Source organism: Schistocerca americana, chromosome 9 (assembly GCF_021461395.2).
Source record: "Schistocerca americana isolate TAMUIC-IGC-003095 chromosome 9, iqSchAmer2.1, whole genome shotgun sequence".
Lineage (NCBI taxonomy): Eukaryota > Metazoa > Arthropoda > Insecta > Orthoptera > Acrididae > Schistocerca > Schistocerca americana.
In genome coordinates, this window is record NC_060127.1 from 45172773 (window position 1) to 45192342 (window position 19570).

The window sequence follows — 19570 nt, forward strand, 5'->3', positions numbered from 1 at the left end:
ATATCAGACATGCTCGGATCTACCAAGGATGCAGTTGACAAACTACATACAGCTGGCGTGTATGAAATTGGTTGTGCGTGTGGATTAGTCTACATAGGTGAGACGGGACGTCCGATTAGCACAAGGCTCTCGGAACATGAAAGATATATCCGCCTGAAACAACACACTAAGTCAGCAGTGGCGGAACACCGAGACGAGTGTGGGAAACAAATATTTTTTCAAGAAGCCCGCGTCCTGGTGAAACAGCCTCTCACTTTCAAAAGAAAGATTAGAGAGGCGATAGAAATAGCCTAAAGACCCGCCAACATGAATAGAGAGGACGGGTACAAGCTTCTGAGGTCTTGGCTGCCTGCAATAGCAGGGGTACGGAGCGGCGGCAGAGCTGTGGCGGCCCATGCAGACACGCGGAGAGCCGCAGTAGTGGTCGCGAGCACACAAAGCAATGGCACGCCGCAGCCGGCTTCTGGACAGCATGGAAACAGTGTGACGTCACAGCCATCACCTGTTTGCTATTCGTCCGTCTCCTCCAATGGGGTGGATTAATATAAAGGCCAATAGAAAACAGCTATTTCAGCCAATGACAGATAATAAAGGAAACACCAATAAAGCATACCTTTCACCCCTCCTCCTTTTACAGCCAATCAAGTAACGACACGGTTTTCTCGTGCAGCTATTTAAAGGAACCAAGTGTGTTCATTTAGCAGTTAACGTAAGGCCCTGATGAAGGCTAGCTGCAACGCTGGCCGAAACGTTGGTGCATTTTAAAATTATGACGATGCGGTCTGATACCCTGAAGAATTTTATTGAAGAGGAAAGAAAATGACTACTAGTGATACAGGGTACCCTCCAAAAAGTACCACATGGTGGCTTGAGGAGTATCTATGTAGATGTAGATGTTGGACCATGTAGTGGCTGGTGGATACTGTAATGGCCCTGAGTTTTTTCTCATGCATGATAATGCCAGGGTCCATGTGGCAGCTGCCACCACAGATTTTTTTGTGAAACCTGGACACTGAAGTAATGAAATGGCTGGCAGAGAGACCCAACCTAATTCCCATTTGGTACCTGTTGGACATGCTTAAGAGACATACCCGCAGTCATCCTGTTCCACCACAGACTGTCCAAAAACTCTCAGGGGTCCTCTCTGAAGAACTACAATGGATACACAGAGTCACATCTGTAGATTTATGCAGAACATGCCAGGTAGGTGTCAAGGTGGCATTCATGGCATAAATTTTACTGAAGCTCTCAAAGGCCAGTGGAAAGTACCCAGGATGACTGGCTGAATGATTGTTACCACTGTGTTTTCAACATCTGCCAGACAATTCAGTGCTGTTCTGTAAATGAACACAGACATAATGATGTTTTGTTGTGTAATCAATTTGTGAAAGATGAAGGTATAATTTGTAACATAAGAAGCCCTTAATTATTGCTCAATGGAGTATTGCTGATGCACAAAGTCATGGTCCCCTAGTTCTTTTGAGTGGTGTGTATATATTTTTTGATGGCTTCTGTTTATAGCCTTGGATAATAGTTTGTCACTGCAGATGAAATTTTGGTTTCAGAAAACATCACTTCATCGTTCCTGACTGCAGTGCATGCTCTGTATCAGCTGATTCTTCTACCATCTCTAGTCATTGAAAGCTTCTGTGATCCTGCAGGCATATTCATGCTTCTCTTTGTTGTTTCCCGTACATGGAATCTTATATACATCATGCCAGTGGGGGATGGGAATCATACTTTACAGATCTGAAGGGATGACATTTTAGTTTTTGGTCCAAATACCAGTCTAATGTTACGTTTCTGTAAAATCTTATCAATATGATCAGTTACATTTTCATCCATTGTCCTTAGTGTACTGTTATTTCATTGCAGAACCCTCTTTGCTTCTTTTCCTGAACAGCCTTTTTCCTGGAAAGCCCACTTCAAATGTCTTAATTTGTGATGTAAATATTCTGGTTTACAAATTCTTTTAGCTCCATCACCATGACATTTAATGACACTCCACTGTTGACTGGATGATGGGTAGATCTCTCATCAATATACTAGTGTGGACATAAAACACTGAACATAACTCACCGGCTCGTCGTCTCCACTCTCTGCCTCCTCTTCGTCTTCCTCATTCTCCGTTTTATCAATATTGGATGTGCTAGGTCCAGAAAAATCTTCTGAAGGTGAACATTCCTGTAACATTTAAAAGAAAATGCTACACAAGGTGAGAGATAGGACACAACACACTTTCAAGCAAAATCACAGAGAAATAAAGAGCACACTTCTTCAGCTTCAATCTACCTAATAAATGCCTTTGAAGAAATGATTGTAGCTACACATGTACTACTGAAAAAGCATCATACAGCAAATTTATGTAACACTACTGCTGTTGAAATGCATTGAACTCAAAGCAATTGAGCTGTCCTCCTCCTGCTCACCACCACCACCACCACCACCACAGACGGCTGCTCGGATTGTCTCCCAAATCGTTTATATAGCTAAGGAACAGCAAAGGGCCTATAACACTACCTTGGGGAACGCCAGAAATCACGTCTGTTTTACTCGATGACTTTCCATCAATTACAATGAACTGTGATCTCTCTGACAGGAAATCACAGATACAGTCACATAACTGAGATGATATTCCATAAGCACACAATTTCACTACGAGCTGCTTGTGTGTTACAGTGTCAAAAGCCTTCCGGAAATCCAGAAATACAGAATCAATCTGAAATCCCTTGTCAATAGCACTCAGTACTTCATGTGAATAAAGAGCTAGTTGTTTTTCACAGGAACGATGTTTTCTAAACCCATGTTGACTGTGTGTCAATAGACCGTTTTCTTCAAGGTAATTCATTACATTCGAACACAATATATGTTGTAAAATCCTGCTGCATATCGACGTTAACAATATGGGCCTGTAATTTGGTGGATTACTACTACTACCTTTCTTGAATATTGGTGTGACCTGTGCAACTTTCCAGTCTTTGGGTACGGATCTTTCATCAAGCAAACGGTTGTATATGATTGTTAAGTATGGAGCTAATGCATCAGTATACTCTGAGAGGAACCTAATTGGTATACAGTCTGGAAAAGAAGATGTGCTTTTATTAAGTGATTTAAGATAAGTAACATCAAAAAAGGAAAATAATTTGTAAGTTGCATGAAAAATACCACATATCTGTATCACAGAGGAGAATTTTCTATAAGTATTTGATATCAACTAACTTAAACAAGAATAATAAATAATGTGTCACAAGAACACTGTTAAAATTGTTCGAGTATGATAAAACTGATCGCAGTAACAACTTTCAACAAAGTAAGAATTACATTACCTGTTGAAAGAGTATAAATAGGTATGTGGCTGTGATTGCAAGAAAGCTAATTATTGTCTTGGGCTCAGTGTGTTTATATATTTGTCAGGCAGAGTATTATATGCTGTTCAGTTGTTAGTGCTTTGAAGCCATGTGAAGCCAAGACATTCTTATTCCTATCTATAATCACTACATTAAATATGTTTCTTTTGAGTTTATAGTGAGCTGCTCTCCAAAATAATTTTAATGCACTAGATAAGCAGTTATTCTGCAAAAAATTGCTTAAGTTTGACAGTTATACACTACGAAAAATGTGTTTACAGCAGCAGTTGGCATACATTACAACTGACATTAAACTTGCACTAACTCATAAAAAATCACTACAGCTTGAAATTAACTGCTACACGCCAGATGTTTGTTTTGACATAAGGAAGTAAACCGGTCATCATCATGAAAGTCAGTTTGAAGACTGGAGAATTTACTAGGCTTGGTCTGTTGCCTCTACAAATCCTTCCCTTCTTCAGAACTTAGTACTGACTTACACAGAGTTTAGCACAAATTCCATGAAAAGCTTAAACATGCCATTTTTCATATTGACAAATCACTGCCAGAGATGAAAGAAAAAATCTCAGACCTAAGTGGACATCAAACCCCAAGCCTTTGGATTTCAAGTCCAGCACTTACCCACTGACCTACCATGCCAAATAGCTTCCTCTGTCTAAATGTAAAGTTCATGATTACAAATGCATCAGTACTTGCAGAGAAAATGCTGCTCTATGTGATACAATGATCATCCGTAATACTATGACCTCCACACTACTATTGATATAAAACAGTCCAATCCATAGCAGTGTCACCTGGTGAAGAATGACCATTAATAAGACACATGCATGGTACGTGTAGTATCAGTGGGCATGCTGTCTATGTGTTGAATGGGGAAGGCACATGATCCGACTTTCACTGAGGTCAGATTGTGATGGTCCTTAGGCTCGGCATGAGCATTACGGCAACTGCATGACTTGTTGGGTGTTTGAGGGGTGCTGTGTGGTGAGTGTCTTCAACACATGGTGAAATCAAGCTGAAACCACGTCTAGGCATCATGGGTTTGGACGGCCATCCCTCATTACAATGTTGGATGTTCTAGGTTGTGCAGACTGGTAAAACTGGACAGGGGGCAAACTGTGATAGAACAAAAATCACAGTTTCAAGCTGGGCATGTAAAAGTGTGTCTGAACACACAACGCACCAAACACTCTTAAAGATGGGCCTCCAGAGCTGATCCCCTATGCATGTGCCAATGTTAACAGCACGACATCAGCAACAACAACAACAAAGGCACACATGACTATTGGCACTGGACGTTGATGCAGTGGCAGAGCGATGCATGCTCTGATCGACCCCAATGCCTTCTTTATCATGCCAATAGGAGAGTGCAAATCTGTCGTCTTCCAGGGAAACAGCTCCTTGAAACCTGTACTGTGGGATGGAGGCAAGTTGGCGGCAGCTACATTATGCCCTGGGGAACTTTCACTTGGGCACCCATAGGTCCAGCAGAGCTGATGCAAGACATCACAACCGCCAAGTAGTATCGTACACTGGTTGCAGACCACGTACACCCTTCCATGGCATATATGTTTCACAATGGCAATGGCATTTTTCAACATGACAATCCACGTTATCACAGGGCCAGGACTGTGACGGAGTGGTTCAGGTAACCAGTGGTGAGTTCTAATTGATGTGCTTGCCCTTCAACTCACCAAACCTGAACCCAATCAACCACATCTGGGATATAACTGAATGTAACATCAGAGCTCATTGGTCCCCTCCCCAGAATTTACAGGAATTAGGTGACTTGTGTGTGCAGATGTGGTGCCAGCTCCCTCAAGTGACCTACCAAGGCCTCATTGCATCCATGCGACAATGCGTCACCACTGTTATCCGAGCCAAAGGTGGACATACCAGGTATTAGGTAGTTGGTCATATGTTCTGGCTGGTTAGTGTATGTATAATGTAATACAAAGCATAGTGCAAAAGTTTATTTCACTATTTTATCAAATGAATATGATCACTTTTATTTTTACTTATGAATACCCATTTGAACTGCACTAAACACAAACTCTATATCACCAGCTGTGGAACTTATACTCCTAAGACTAATATTGAGATTACTGTGTATCAAATTCATCTGTGGCTTTTTGGTTGTTTTGGAAAAATGCTTCTAAGCCTTAAAACCACTTTGAACAATGGTAAGTGTAAATAATGTTATAGCTGTGGTCTTTAGTCAGGAGACTGATTTGATGCAGCTCTTTACATTGGTCTATCCTGTACAAGCCTCTTCACCTCTGCATAACTACTGCAACCTAGGTCCACTTCAATATGCATGTGTAGTCAAGCCTTGCTCTGGCTCTATGACAGATTTTTACCCCTCACATTTTCCACTCATAACCAAATTTGTGTTCTGTGATGTTCAGAATGTCTTATCAACTAGTCCCTTTATTTTAGTCAAGTTGTGTAATTAAGTTCTTCTCTTCCCAGTTTCAGTATCCAGTCTACACATGTGATCTTCAGCATTTTTCTGCAACACCAAATTACAAAATTTTGTATTGTCTCCCTACATGTACTGATCATCATCCACACTTCACTTTCATATAAAGCAACACTCCATACAAGTACTTCCAGGAAAGACTTTGCTACATTTTTAAGCCATCATTAGTTATTTTATTGACCACATAGCAAACATTTCTCTTACTTTTAAGAGTTTCATGTCATAATCTAATTTCTCTGGTATCATCTAATTTAATTTGACCATACTCCATTCCCTTTGTTTTACTTTTGTTGATGCTCACTTTAGAATCTCCATTCAACAAATCTTCCACATCCTCTATCTCCCTTTATCTACATTAACGATGAGTTTTCACTAAGTAATAATGCAACACATTTATTTCTGAAAGCAGGTTGGTTTTATTTGGGATTCCGATACATAACATTATTCCCCACTCTTCTGGTTACAAATCCTACTTTTCAACATAATCTCATGACTGTGATGGCCTTATGCCACTTTACTGGGAGGGGCTGTATGCCTTCACGGTATGATTTACTGGCCAACAACAGAGCCACCATCATGCTCCACCAACAACATCCCCATCATCCACAGGTTGTTTCCCACAGAGTGCAACCTTCACTGGGCCAGACAGATGAAAGTCAGAAGGTGTGAGATCCAGCCCATAGTGTGGATGAGGAATAACAGTCCAATGAAGTATTATGATCTCCTCTCAGGTGCACATACATCTGTGAGGCTTTGCACTGTCTTGGAAAAGGAGATCATTTGCACTTTTGTGGTGACAAACATGCTGAAGTTGTTTCTTCAATTTCCGGAGGGTAGCAGAGTGTACTTCTGAGTTGATCGTTCCACCACAAGGGAAACATCAACAGAATACACCTTCAGACTCCCACAACACCATCACAATGAATTCATCGGGTGAGGGTGCTACTTTGTACTTTTTCTTCAGAGGAGAAGTGGTGTGACCCCACTCCATGAATTGCCGTTTTGTTTCCAGTTGTCTGTGACAATGTTCAACAAAAAATTTTTTGCAATTAGCCTCATAACACACCAGTAAATCTGCACAGATGGTCCTTCATTGCTCTTTATGGTCTTCTGTTGGTGGAGAGGAACCCAACAGGCACAAGCCTTTGATTAACCCAATTAGTGGACAAGTGTTGCAGCACTACTAACACAGGCATATAGTTGTGCAACAAGATGTCAATTGTGATCAGTCAATAACTTCAAATTACAGGGTCCACAGCTTCCAACATATCTCAGGAGTCACAGCTGTGTGCGGCTGGTTGGAATGTGGAAGATCAAATAGGCTTGCGTGACCTTGTTGGATGATGACAGACACCTCACCCAACGGCTCACCATGCTTTTGTTCCCTGCTAGGTCTCCGTACACATTCTGCAAGAGCCTACAAATATCTGCAATGCTCTGGTTATCTGCAAAAAGAAATTCAATAACAGCTCTCTGTTTGGAACACATCTCTGTTGCAGACACAATTCTGAAGCCTATATACGTCTTGTGGTCTTCAGTCCAAAGACTGCTTTGATGTAGCTCTCCACACCACTCCATCCTGTGCAAGTTGCTTTATCTCAGCGTAGGTAATGCAACATACATCCTTCTGAATCTGCTTATCGTATTCATCTCTTGGTCTTCCTATATGATTTTTATCCTCCAGGCTTCCCTCCAGTACTAAATTGGCGATCCCTTGATGCCTCAGAACGTGTCCTACCAACCAATCCCTTCTTCTAGTCAAGTTGTACCACAAATTTCTCCTGTCCCCATTTCTATTCAGTATCTCCTACTTAGTTATGTGACCTACCCATCTAATCTTCAGCATTCTTGTGTAGCACCACACCTCAAAAGCTTCTATTCTGTTCTTGTCTAAACTGTTTATCATCCATGTTTCACTTCCATATATGGCTACACTCCACACAAATACTTTCAGAAACGACTTCCTTACACTTAAATCTATATTCGATGTTACCAAATTTCTTTTCTTCAGAAACTTTTTTCTTGCCACTGCCAGTCTACATTTCATATCCTCCCTACTTCGACAATCATCAGTTACTTTTCTTCCCAAATAGCAAAACTCATCTACTACTTTAAGTGTTTCATTTCCTAACCTAATTTTCTCAGCATCACCTGATGTAATTCAACTACGTTTTGTTGAACTGTGTATTGTACAATGATATCATTTTGTAGGTACCTTCAGCAATATGTAAGTACTATCTGCGAAATGTGCTGCGAATCAAGTTTGTAGTAAAGAAACAATAAATTAAAACATCATTCTTGATGATGTTTTGGTGTATGCCATTTTATGCAGTATAAACATTCAAATATTTATGACATTATACCTCTCGAACTATGTATCATATAATGATATAATTTTGCAGTACAGTCAATGGTATATGTGGATACTGTCTGCAAACTGTGTTCCAAACAAGTGTCAGTAGTAAAAAAAATATTAAATTAATATGTCATGACTGATGCTGAAGTTTTGCTGTGTGAACAGTGAATACGTAGTAAGTGATAAATTTTCTTCCTTTCACAATTTTGTGATGCGTGTCAGCGAGAAAAAGTTTTGCAAAGGTTTGAAGCTATTCGGGAAGTTTGTTGTAAGTTGCTAAGTGATCTCATTATCAAATACTGACTGAATCAAGTCCCAATATTTGGTCACCATCAATTACATTGCCTCAAAACAAAACAAGCAGTTTCCAACTGTTATGCTTGTCTTAATGCATTAAATTTTAACATAAGATTACCCATCTTAATTAGGAGATTATGACATAATTTTAAATTTTTTAATTCAGTCAACAGTTACACAAAACACTAAACATGTCATTTTTGTTGTCTCTGAAGCTGCATTCTGGGATGGTTCCTTAGTAATGTAGATGTGGAAAAAGGATGATCTCGAACCTCCAACTGCAAGCATGAACTTTTCCTGCCTGTTGACAGCGTCAGTTGCTGGCAAGCAGCAGTTGAGTGAGGTAGTGTATAGAGTTCATATCAGTTTTTCATTGTAATGGAAATGATGGAACAACTGGGGCAGCCCTACTGGTTCAAAATTTTGCCACAAACTGGGCAACGGCCAGTTGGAAACCATTTTGAAAATTCGGATGGCTATCAGTGACGATGTTATGGGCATCATACAGATTAAGGAGTGGTATGACCAGTTTAAAGGCGGCTGCACATTGGCGGAGAGCAAGCCATCCTCCAGTTGGCCAGCAACATGCTGAAATGACCAGGCCATTGCCAAAGTGAACACTCTGGTGATGTGGGACCAGCATGTGACTACCAGAGAATTGCAGAAGGGGTGGACATTGGTACTTTTTCAGCATATTCCATTCCGACCGAAGACATGGCCGCGAAGGGACTGTTGGTGTAATTCGTGCCAAATTTGCCGAAGGTGGAGTAAAAGCAACATTGTGTTGACATCTCACACAAATTGCTGGACTCCACAAAGTGTCCCTGACTTTGTGAACATTATAATCACTGGTGAAGAGACCTGGGCGTGTTGGTATATGTCTGAAACCAAATCCCAGTCATCACGGTGGAAGCATTTCTCATCACCGAGACCAAACAAGACCCGTGAAGTGTGCGGCAAGGTCAAAGTGATGTTGACTGATTTCTTTGACTCCTGTAGTATGGTACACCATGAGTACGCACCACAGTGTCAATCGCCAAAGAGTACTACAAGAATACTCTCCATCACCTATGTCATGATGTGCAGTGTAAGAGCCTGGACTCGCGGTCACTAGGAAATTGGTGCTTCCATCACAGCACATTCCCCACATTTGAGGTCAGTAAAAGGGACATGATTTCAAACAAGAGAGGACATTATGGCAGCAATGACAGCCGAGCTAAACTCTGTTCTGAAAGAGGCTTTTTGGGCTTCCTTCCAACAATTGCAGCACTGCTGGGAGACGTGTGTGGGGTCCCACAGGAAAGACTTTCGGAATGATTAAGTGTCCAATGCTCCAGGTAAGCCAGTTTTTTTTCCCCAGCCAAAGGTCAGATACTTTTCTAACAGACCTCATTATACGTACAGATGTTCCACATCTCCTCCTAAATCACTGGACCGATTTCAACCAAACTTGGTACACATATCACTAACTGTCTGGAAAGAATCATTATGTGGGTAAGAACTGCCTACCTATCGAAGGGTGGGAGTGAGGGTGAAAAACCAGTTAGCCCACGACAGGTGACCAGTATTGACCCAGTATTTGAGAACGAGAGGACTTAGCTACTTGCAACAAAATTACACATAATTTCAAAACTCTATGAAACTTTTTCTTGCTGAAATTCCCCCACCCCACTCACCACAGAATGATGAAAAGAAGAAAGTTTGCTTCTAACTACTCTATGTGATCAAAAGTATCTGGGCACCTGGCTGAAAATGACTTACAAGTTTGTGGCGCCCACTTTCAGTAATGTAGGAATTCAATATGGTGTTGGCCCATCCTTAGCCTTGATGACAGCTTCCACTCTCACAAGCATACATTCAATCAGGTGCTGGAAAATTTCTTGGAGAATGGCAGCCCATTCTCCACAGAGTCCTGCACTGAGGAGAGGTGTCGATGTCATTCGGTGAGGTCTGGCACAAAGTCGGTGTTCCAAAACATCCCCAAGGTGTTCTATAGAAGTCAGGTCAGGACTCTGTGTAGGCCATTCCATTACAGGGATATTACTGTCATGTAACCACTCCACCAGAGGCCATGCATTATGGACAGGTGCCCAATCGTGTTGAAAGATGCCCGCCATCCCTGAACTGCTCTTCAACAGTGGGAAGCAAGAAGGTGCTTAAAACATCAATGTAGCCCTGTGCTGTGATAGTGACATGCAAAACAACAAGGGTTGGAAGCCCATTCCATGAAAAATGTGACCACACAATAACACCACTGCCTCCAAATTTTACTGTTGACACTACACATGCCGGCAGATGGCATTCACTGGGCAGTCTCCATACCCACACCCTGCCATCAGATCGCCACATTGTGTACCATGAGTCATCACTCCACACAATGTTTTTCCACTGTTCAATCGTCCGATACTTCTGCTTCTTACACCACGTGAGGCACCATTTGGCATTTACCGGCGTGATCTGTGGCTTATGAGCAGCTGGTAGACCACGAATTCCACGATTTCCCACTTCCCGCCTAACTGTCATAGTAGTTGCAGTGGATCCTGATGCAGTTTGGAATTCCTGTGTGATGGTCTGGATAGATGTCTGCCTATTACACATTATGACCCTTTTCAACTGTCAGCGGTCTCCGTCAGTCAACACACAAGGCCGGCCTGTCTTTTGGGCTGTATGTGTCCCTTCATGGTGCCACTTCACTATCACACTGCAAACAGTGGACCTACGGGCGTTTAGGAGTGTGGAAATCTCACATACAGACGCATGATACCTATGACACTCAATCACCTGACCACGTTCGAAGTCCGTGAACTCAGCAGAGCGCCCCATTCTGCTCTCTCACTATGTCTAATGACTACTGAGGTCACTAATACGGACTACCTGGCAGTATGTGGCAGCACAATGGACCTAATATGAAAAACGTATGTTTTTGGAGGTGTCCGAATACTTTTGATCACACAATGTACATTTTCACTGTTAATACCATAAAACTGCACACGAATCATGACATTTTAATTTATTACTTCTTTACTACTATAGTTCAATTCTTTTATCTTGGCGGCTCGCGCATGCCCACCCAGACGCGGGAGATTGCTGCGTTGCCAGTTGCACACGACGCACGCGCCAATAGAAGCAGCGCCATAGTATAGCATAGTTCGCAAGCTTACGTGTAGGGGGGAGCGCGCAGTTCATGAAGTACAGCCTTCATGAGCGCATTAACCCTTTCGCTGCTACAAAGACGTGCTCCCTGCATTCTGCGCTGTGCGCGATTTTGTCATCACTGCACTGCTCGCCTGTGCAGACACATGGTATTCCGACTGCTTTGACGCTCTTATTTGATTTTTACACATCTTCTTGACTGATACCTTCCCCCCATAAATGACTTAATTTTGTTTCGATGTTCAATGCATTTATTATGCAGCATTAAATATAGTAAACAATTGCATGAAATTTTGAAGAGTTTGCAGATGTAAAAGTCCATAGAGTATACTTTCCGTATGGTCGATTTTAGTTGCCACAATGTTGAGAATGAAATGTAGACAGGATACCTAAATTTCATATAAAATTTACTGTATAACAATATCTCATTTAATTTAAGTACCACATAGGTGTCGTATGTAATATTGAAAAATATTCCATCTTTCGCGACTGTAACAAAAGTTTTATTTACACCGGGCACATTTGGCTTTATTTTAAAGCACTTCAATCAATCAAAAGGAAGTAGACAAAATACATTAAACAAAACTGTGGACTTACAAAAACATTAGGACTTGAATATACCGTCTATCAGTGAAGTGCTCTGAGCTATGTCAAATATAATTTTTGTGTGTGGCACTCACAAACAGCATTTATTTGCTAAAACACTGATCAGCCGACACAAACGTTGAATATTGTGTTACCGCAGCACAAAACTACGAAAGGTGACTTGGCAATGGAGGAGACAAAATACTGTCCACTGAAGATGCTTCAAAAGAGAGAAACGCGTCTGGTCCAAATAAGCCCCTTATTACAGTTGCAGAAGAGGAATATATCTCAATACCATAGGTAAAACTGCGACTGTGGAACAAAAACAAGAAAGAGAATATGAGTACCATTGTGTATGTACCATACCTTTCATTGATTGAAGTGCTTTAAAATAAAGCCAACAGCGTCTGGTGTAAATAAAACTTTTATTACAGTCGCGAAAGACGGAATATTTCTCAATATTACATACGACACCTATGTGGTACTTAAATTAAATGAGATATTGTTATACAGTAAATTTTATATTAAACTTAGGTATCTTGTCCACATTTCATTCTCAACATTGTGGCAACTAAAATCGACCATACGGAAAGTATACGCTATCGACTTTTACCTCTGCAAACTCTTCAGAATTTCGTGCAATGGTTTACTACATTTAATGCTGCACAATAACTGCGTTGAACATCGAAACAAAATTTAGTCATTTATGGGGGGACGGTATCATTCAAGATTATGTGTAAAAATCAAATTTTTGGGCCAAATAGTTTTTGTGAAATCGAATGATAAGTGTGTCAAAGCAGTGGGAACACCACGTGTCTGCACAGGCGAGCAGTGCAGTGATGACAAAATCGCGCACAGCGCGGAATGCGGGGAACACGTGTCTGCAGCAGTGAAAGGATTAATGAAGAGACAAAGCACTAGAAATTTCAAAAAACTCCATTCAAATGAATAAAATTCGTGAAGTAAGACACTTCGATATTGTTTTCAAATAGAGAAAAATTTATGCACCACACAAGGTTTGAACTCATAATCTTTCACTTAATAGCTCAACACTTTAACCGTTACGCTAACGCAGCTCGTCTGGGAATTAGACTCAATAAGAATTCTAATATGTCAAGCAAAATACTGACAAACACTATTGGTATGACTATGAATTATTCATGCTTCGTCGAAGTACAATAGGAAATAAACAATTACCGCTGTTCTTTATTGCGAAAAAGCGGTTCGTGAGATTGATACAAACACCTTTCCTTGTTATCGCCTGAATTAGGAGTCTTATTGCTCATTTGGTTTAATTAATTAATATAATATGAAGAAATTGGTATAAAGAACACTTTTTCCAAACTTTCTATAAAAGAAAGTCTGCTATCAAGACATTGCTTTTGTTCTATTACTTTATTTATGACTGAACGTTTCTAAAACTGGAGACACTCGTCCGTGCTCTGCACTGCAGTCGAGATCTGGCAACGTCGTTCTCTGTTCATTGGCTGACTGTGTTTTGTGACGTCATATGCGCAGAACGAACCTAAACTCGGCCACCAACATAAATGACGCGCACTTTAACTGTGCAAATAGTATTCACATACACAACTGAATGTAGCAGCAAAATTACATGACTGTACAATACACCGTTCAGGAGACATGACACCATAAACTTTGAGATGCATGAAAAACTACTGCATCACACATGATGTTTTAATTTATTACTCCTTTACTACTAATTCCATTCAAAACACATTTCGCAGACATAGGCACATATACCACTGGATATACCTCCAAAATTATATCATTGCAAGACACAGTTCTGGAGATATTACATCACAAACAGTGAGCTGCATAAAAATGAAATGTGATATATTTTAAATATATGACATATATTTCACATATGCATATGCAGGCAAAACTACAAGTAAAAAGCTCATCCTAAACCCCTGGAATTATTTCAGTCAAATCTGGTACACATGTTAGTTATGAATTGTAAAGAAATATGGGGGGGGGGGGGGGGGGGGATGGAGGCAGGGGGGAAACCACCAGCTTCCTAGTGGGGTAGAGTTGACAACATGGAGAAGAAGGAGGAGGAGCAGATGGACAGAGAGTGGGAGGAGTAGATGAACTGAAAAAGGGGAGGAGGAGATGGGCAGAGAGTGGGGGAAGGAGGTGGCAGAAGTGGGCAGAGGGGGGGGGGGGGGGGGGGGGGGAGTGGAGATGGACAGACAGAGGGGGAAGGACTAATAGAAGATTAGTATATACCCAGGCAATGTAAAGTACTCAGCTAGTATTTATAGTATATTCAATGTTAGCAAATTCTCTTTTCTCACCAGAAATTCTTCCCTTGCTGTTGACAGTCTGCATTTCAGATCTTCCCTACTTGCTCATCATCAAGTACTTTGCTGCCGAAATAGCAAAACTCATTTACTACCTTCAGAGTCCAATTTTTAATCTAATTTTACCAGCATCATCTTATTTAATTCAACTACATTCAATTATCCTTGTTTTATTTTTGTTGATATTCATCCTATCATCTCTTTTCAAGACATTACCCATTCTCTAATGTCTGTCCTATGTGGTGTATTTTGCCGTTGTTAAGTTGGCCATATATTTCTTTCACTACTGCAACGGTATTTTCTGCACATGGGTTACCACCCGTATTTGTCACAGTTACATCATGGATGGTTAGAAAATGCACACAGGTGTCCAAAACTAGTCACTATCAAGAAATTAAAAAAAAAAAGATACTTCTCAACACAATACACGATGGAGTTACAACCATTTATTTCAATTATAAGACAAGTTGCGGATCTACTTTTCACCTGCAACATGCTACAAATTCATAATTATCCATTCCATTCACAACTGCTTTTGCAAGTCCTTTGCAATCTTCGACATAACTGCAAGAACTGCTGCGATAGTTGCAACATCATCTGCAGACCCCATAGTTTTCATTTTCTCTGCTTCGATTTCAATACTCTTTCCAAATTTTTCCTCGGTTCCCTTTACTGGCTGCTCAATGTACAGATTGAACAGCACTGGGTATAGGCTACAACTCTGCCTCACTTCCTTTTCAACTACAGCTTCCCTTTCATGCCCTCTGGCCCTCACAGTCAGACTCTTATAACAGCTGTATAGCTTTTGTACATGTTATACTGCCTGTATGTCACCCCAGTTGCCTTCTAAGTTTGAAACAGTGTATTCCAACCAACACTGTCAAAAGCTTGCTCTAAATCTGCAACTGCTATTAATGTTGGTTTTACTATTGAAGCCTGTCTTCTAGAACAGGCATAGGATCAGTATTGCCATGCAAGTTTCTACATTTCTCTGGAACCCAAACCAATCTTCCCCTAGACTGGATTCTACCAGTTTTTCCATTTTTCTGTAAATAGTTCATGTCAATATTTTGCAACTGGTAGGTCCACAACATTGTTACCATCATTTTTTCTTGAACATGGAGTTTTTATTGTGACAATTTTACAGAATATTTCACAATTCAAAGTATTGGTCATCACTGATCACTACATTCTCTCATTTATCAAACAGTATACGAATGCAGAAGAACTGGGCATCTTTTGAGGAGACTCATGAATCAATCAAATTTTGTACTTGATATATGACTGGAAGCGCTGCTCAGCCATGTCATTTGCCACTGAAAGATAAAGGTGTTGTTGTTGTTTGTTGTTGTTGTTGTTGCTGTGGTCATCAGTCCTGAGGCTGGTTTGATGCAGCTCTCCATGCTAATCTATTCTGTGCAAGCTCCTTCATCTCCCAGTACCTACTGCAACCTACATCGTTCTGAATCTGTTTAGTGTATTCATCTCTTGGTCTCCCTCTACGATTTTTACCCCCCACGCTGCCCTCCAATGCTAAATTTGTGACCCCTTGATGCCTCAGGACATGTCCTCCCAACCGATCCCTTCTTCTAGTCAAGTTGTGCCACAAACTCCTCTTCTACCCAATCCTATTCAACACCTCCTCATTAGTTACGTGATCTACCCACCTAAACTTCAACATTCTTCTGTAGCACCACATTTTGAAAGCTTCTATTCTCTTCTTGTCCAAACTATTTACTGTCCATGTTTCACTTCCATACATGGCTACACTCCATACAAATACTTTTAGAAACGACCTCCTGACACTTAAATCTATACACGATGTTAACAAATTTCTCTTCTTCAGAAACGATTTCCTTGCCATTGCCAGTCTACATTTTATATCCTCTCTACTTCGACCATCATCAGTTATTTTGCTCCCCAAATAGCAAAACTCCTTTACTACTTTAACTGTCTCATTTCCTAATCTAATTCCCGCAGCATCATCCGACTTAATTCGACTACATTCCATTATCCTCGTTTTACTTTTGTTGATGTTCATCTTATACCCTCCTTTCAAGACACTGTCCATTCCATTCAGCTGGTCTTCCAAGTCCTTTGCTGTCTCTGACAGAATTACAATGTCATCGGCGAACCTCAAAGTTTTTATTTCTTCTCCCTGGATTTTAATACCTACTCCAAATTTTTCCTTTGTTTCCTTTACTGCTTGCTCAATATACAGGTTGAATAACATCGGAGAGAGGCTACATCCCTGTCTCTCTCCCTTTCTTCCTTCCCAACCACTGCTTCCCTTTCATGCCCATCGACTCTTATAACTGCCATCTGGTTTCTGTACAAATTGTAAATAGCCTTTCGCTCCCTGTATTTTACCCCTGCCACCTTTAGAATTTGAAAGAGAGTATTCCAATCAACATTGTCAAAAGCTTTCTCTAAGTCTACAAATGCTAGAAACGTAGGTTTGCCTTTCCTTAATCTTTCTTCTAAGATAAGTCGTAAGGTCAGTATTGCCTCACGTGTTCCAACATTTCTACGGAATCCAAACTGATCTTCCCCGAGATCAGCTTCTACCAGTTTTTCCATTCGTCTGTAAATAATTTGCGTTAGTATTTTGCAGCTGTGGCTTATTAAACTGATTGTTCGGTAATTTTCACATCTGTCAACACCTGCTTTCTTTGGGATTGGAATTATTATATTCTTCTTGAAGTCTGAGGGTATTTCACCTGTCTCATACATCTTGCTCACCAGATAGTAGAGTTTTGTCAGAACTGGCTCTCCCAAGGCCACCAGTAGTTCCAATGGAATGTTGTCTACTCCCGGGGCCTTGTTTCGACTCAGGTGTTTCAGTGCTCTGTCAAACTCTTCACGCAGTATTGTATCTCCCAATTCATCTTCATCTACATCTTCTTCCATTTCCATAATATTGTCCTCAAGTACATTGCCCTTGTATAGACCCTCTATATACTCCTTCCACCTTTCCGCTTTCCCCTCTTTGCTTAGAACTGGGTTTCCATCTGAGCTCTTGATATTCGTACAAGTGGTTCTCTTTTCTCCAAAGGTCTCTTTAATTTTCCTGTAGGCTATATCTATCTTACCCCTAGTGAGATAAGCCTCTACATCCTTACATTTGTCCTCTAGCCATCCCTGCTTAGCCATTTTGCACATCCTATCGATCTCATTTTTGAGACGTTTGTATTCCTTTTTGCCTGCTTCATTTACTGCATTTTTATATTTTCTCCTTTCAGCAATTAAATTCAATATTTCTTCTGTTACCCAAGGATTTCTACTAGCCCTCGTCTTTTTACCTACTTGATCCTCTGCTGACTTCACTACTTCATTCCTCAAACCTACCCATTCTTCTTCTACTGTATTTCTTTCCCCCATTCCTGTCAATCGTTCCCTTATGCTCTCCCTGAAACTCTGTACAACCTCTGGTTTATTCAGTTTATCCAGGTCCCATCTCCTTAAATTCCCACCTTTTTGCAATTTCTTCAGTTTTAATCTACAGTTCATAACCAATAGATTGTGGTCAGAGTCCACATCTGCCCCTGGAAATGTCCTATAATTTAAAACCTGGTTCCTAAATCTCTGTCTTACCATTATATAATCTATCTGATACCTTTTAGTGTCTCCAGGATTCTTCCATGTACACAACCTTCTTTTATGATTCTTGAACTAAGTGTTAGCTATGATTAAGTTATGCTCTGTGCAAAATTCTACCAGACGGCTTCCTCTTTCATTTCTTATCCCCAAGCCATATTCACCTACTATGTTTCCTTCTCTCCCTTTTCCTACTGTCGTATTCCAGTCACCCATGACTATTAAATTTTCGTCTCCCTTCACTACCTGGATAATTTCTTTTATCTCATCATACATTTCTTCAATTTCTTCGTCATCTGCAGAGCTAGTTGGCATATAAACCTGTACTACTGTAGTAGGCATGGGCTTCGTGTCTATCTTGGCCACAATAATGTGTTCACTATGCTGTTTATAGTAGCTTACCCGCACTCCTACTTTTTTATTCATTATTAAACCTACTCCTGCATTACCCCTATTTGATTTTGCATTTATAACCCTGTATTCACCTGACCAGAAGTCTTGTTCCTCCTGCCACCGAACTTCACTAATGCCCACTATATCTAGCTTTAACCTATCCATTTCCCTTTTTAAATTTTCTAACCTACCTGCCCGATTAAGGGATCTGACATTCCACGCTCCGATCCGTAGAATGCCAGTTTTCTTTTTCCTGATAACGACGTCCTCTTGAGTAGTCCCCGCCCGGAGATCCGAATGGGGGACTATTTTACCTCCGGAATATTTTACCCAAGAGGATGCCATCATCATTTAACCATACAGTAAAGCTGCATGCCCTCGGGAAAAATTATGGCTGTAGTATCCCCTTGCTTTCAGCTGTTCGCAGTACCAGCACAGCAAGGCCGTTTTGGTTAGTGTTACAAGGCCAGATCAGTCAATCATCCAGACTGTTGCCCCTGCAACTACTGAAAAGGCTGCTGCCCCTCTTCAGGAACCACACGTTTGTCTGGCCTGTCAACAGATACCCCTCCGTTGTGGTTGCACCTATCTGTATCGTTGAGGCACGCAAGCCTCCCCACCAACGGCAAGGTCCATGGTTCATGGGGGGAGGATAAAGGTGTTATGTTTGCAAATGCCTATGCTTACTGTATTACGCTTACAACTTACCAACTGCACCACCACTTGCCACTACAGACATCCATAGTCAGATCCACAAACAATGGCAGTTCACGCCTGTCGAGGCACAGACAGAGATTGCACTGTTGACAATTCCAATCGAAAGTTGCGGTATGTGTGTGAGCGTTCTTTCTGCTTGAAGAAAGCTTACATCCTGCAAATTATGTCTCTCGTTTACTTATGCAGAAATTAGCACTTAACACCACAATCAGCAATGACAATTCACAACAAATTGAATCAAAATTCACAAAACAACTCGCTACAATCATGTTTAATGCTCACATTAGCTACGGCATTT

At 40.9% G+C, this 19570-nt stretch overlaps 1 protein-coding gene across 7 annotated transcripts in view; it reads right to left on the reverse strand.

Annotated features, from left to right (window-relative positions):
- The window catches only part of LOC124550890 (zinc finger protein 501-like), a 601755-nt gene that overhangs the window by 462600 nt on the left and 119585 nt on the right, over positions 1–19570 (reverse strand). For all 7 annotated transcript variants that reach the window (XM_047125661.1, XM_047125666.1, XM_047125665.1 and 4 more), the window contains exon 6: positions 2080–2184. In XM_047125661.1, coding sequence (XP_046981617.1) covers positions 2080–2184 — 105 coding nt within the window. The remainder of the gene's footprint in view (positions 1–2079; positions 2185–19570) is intronic.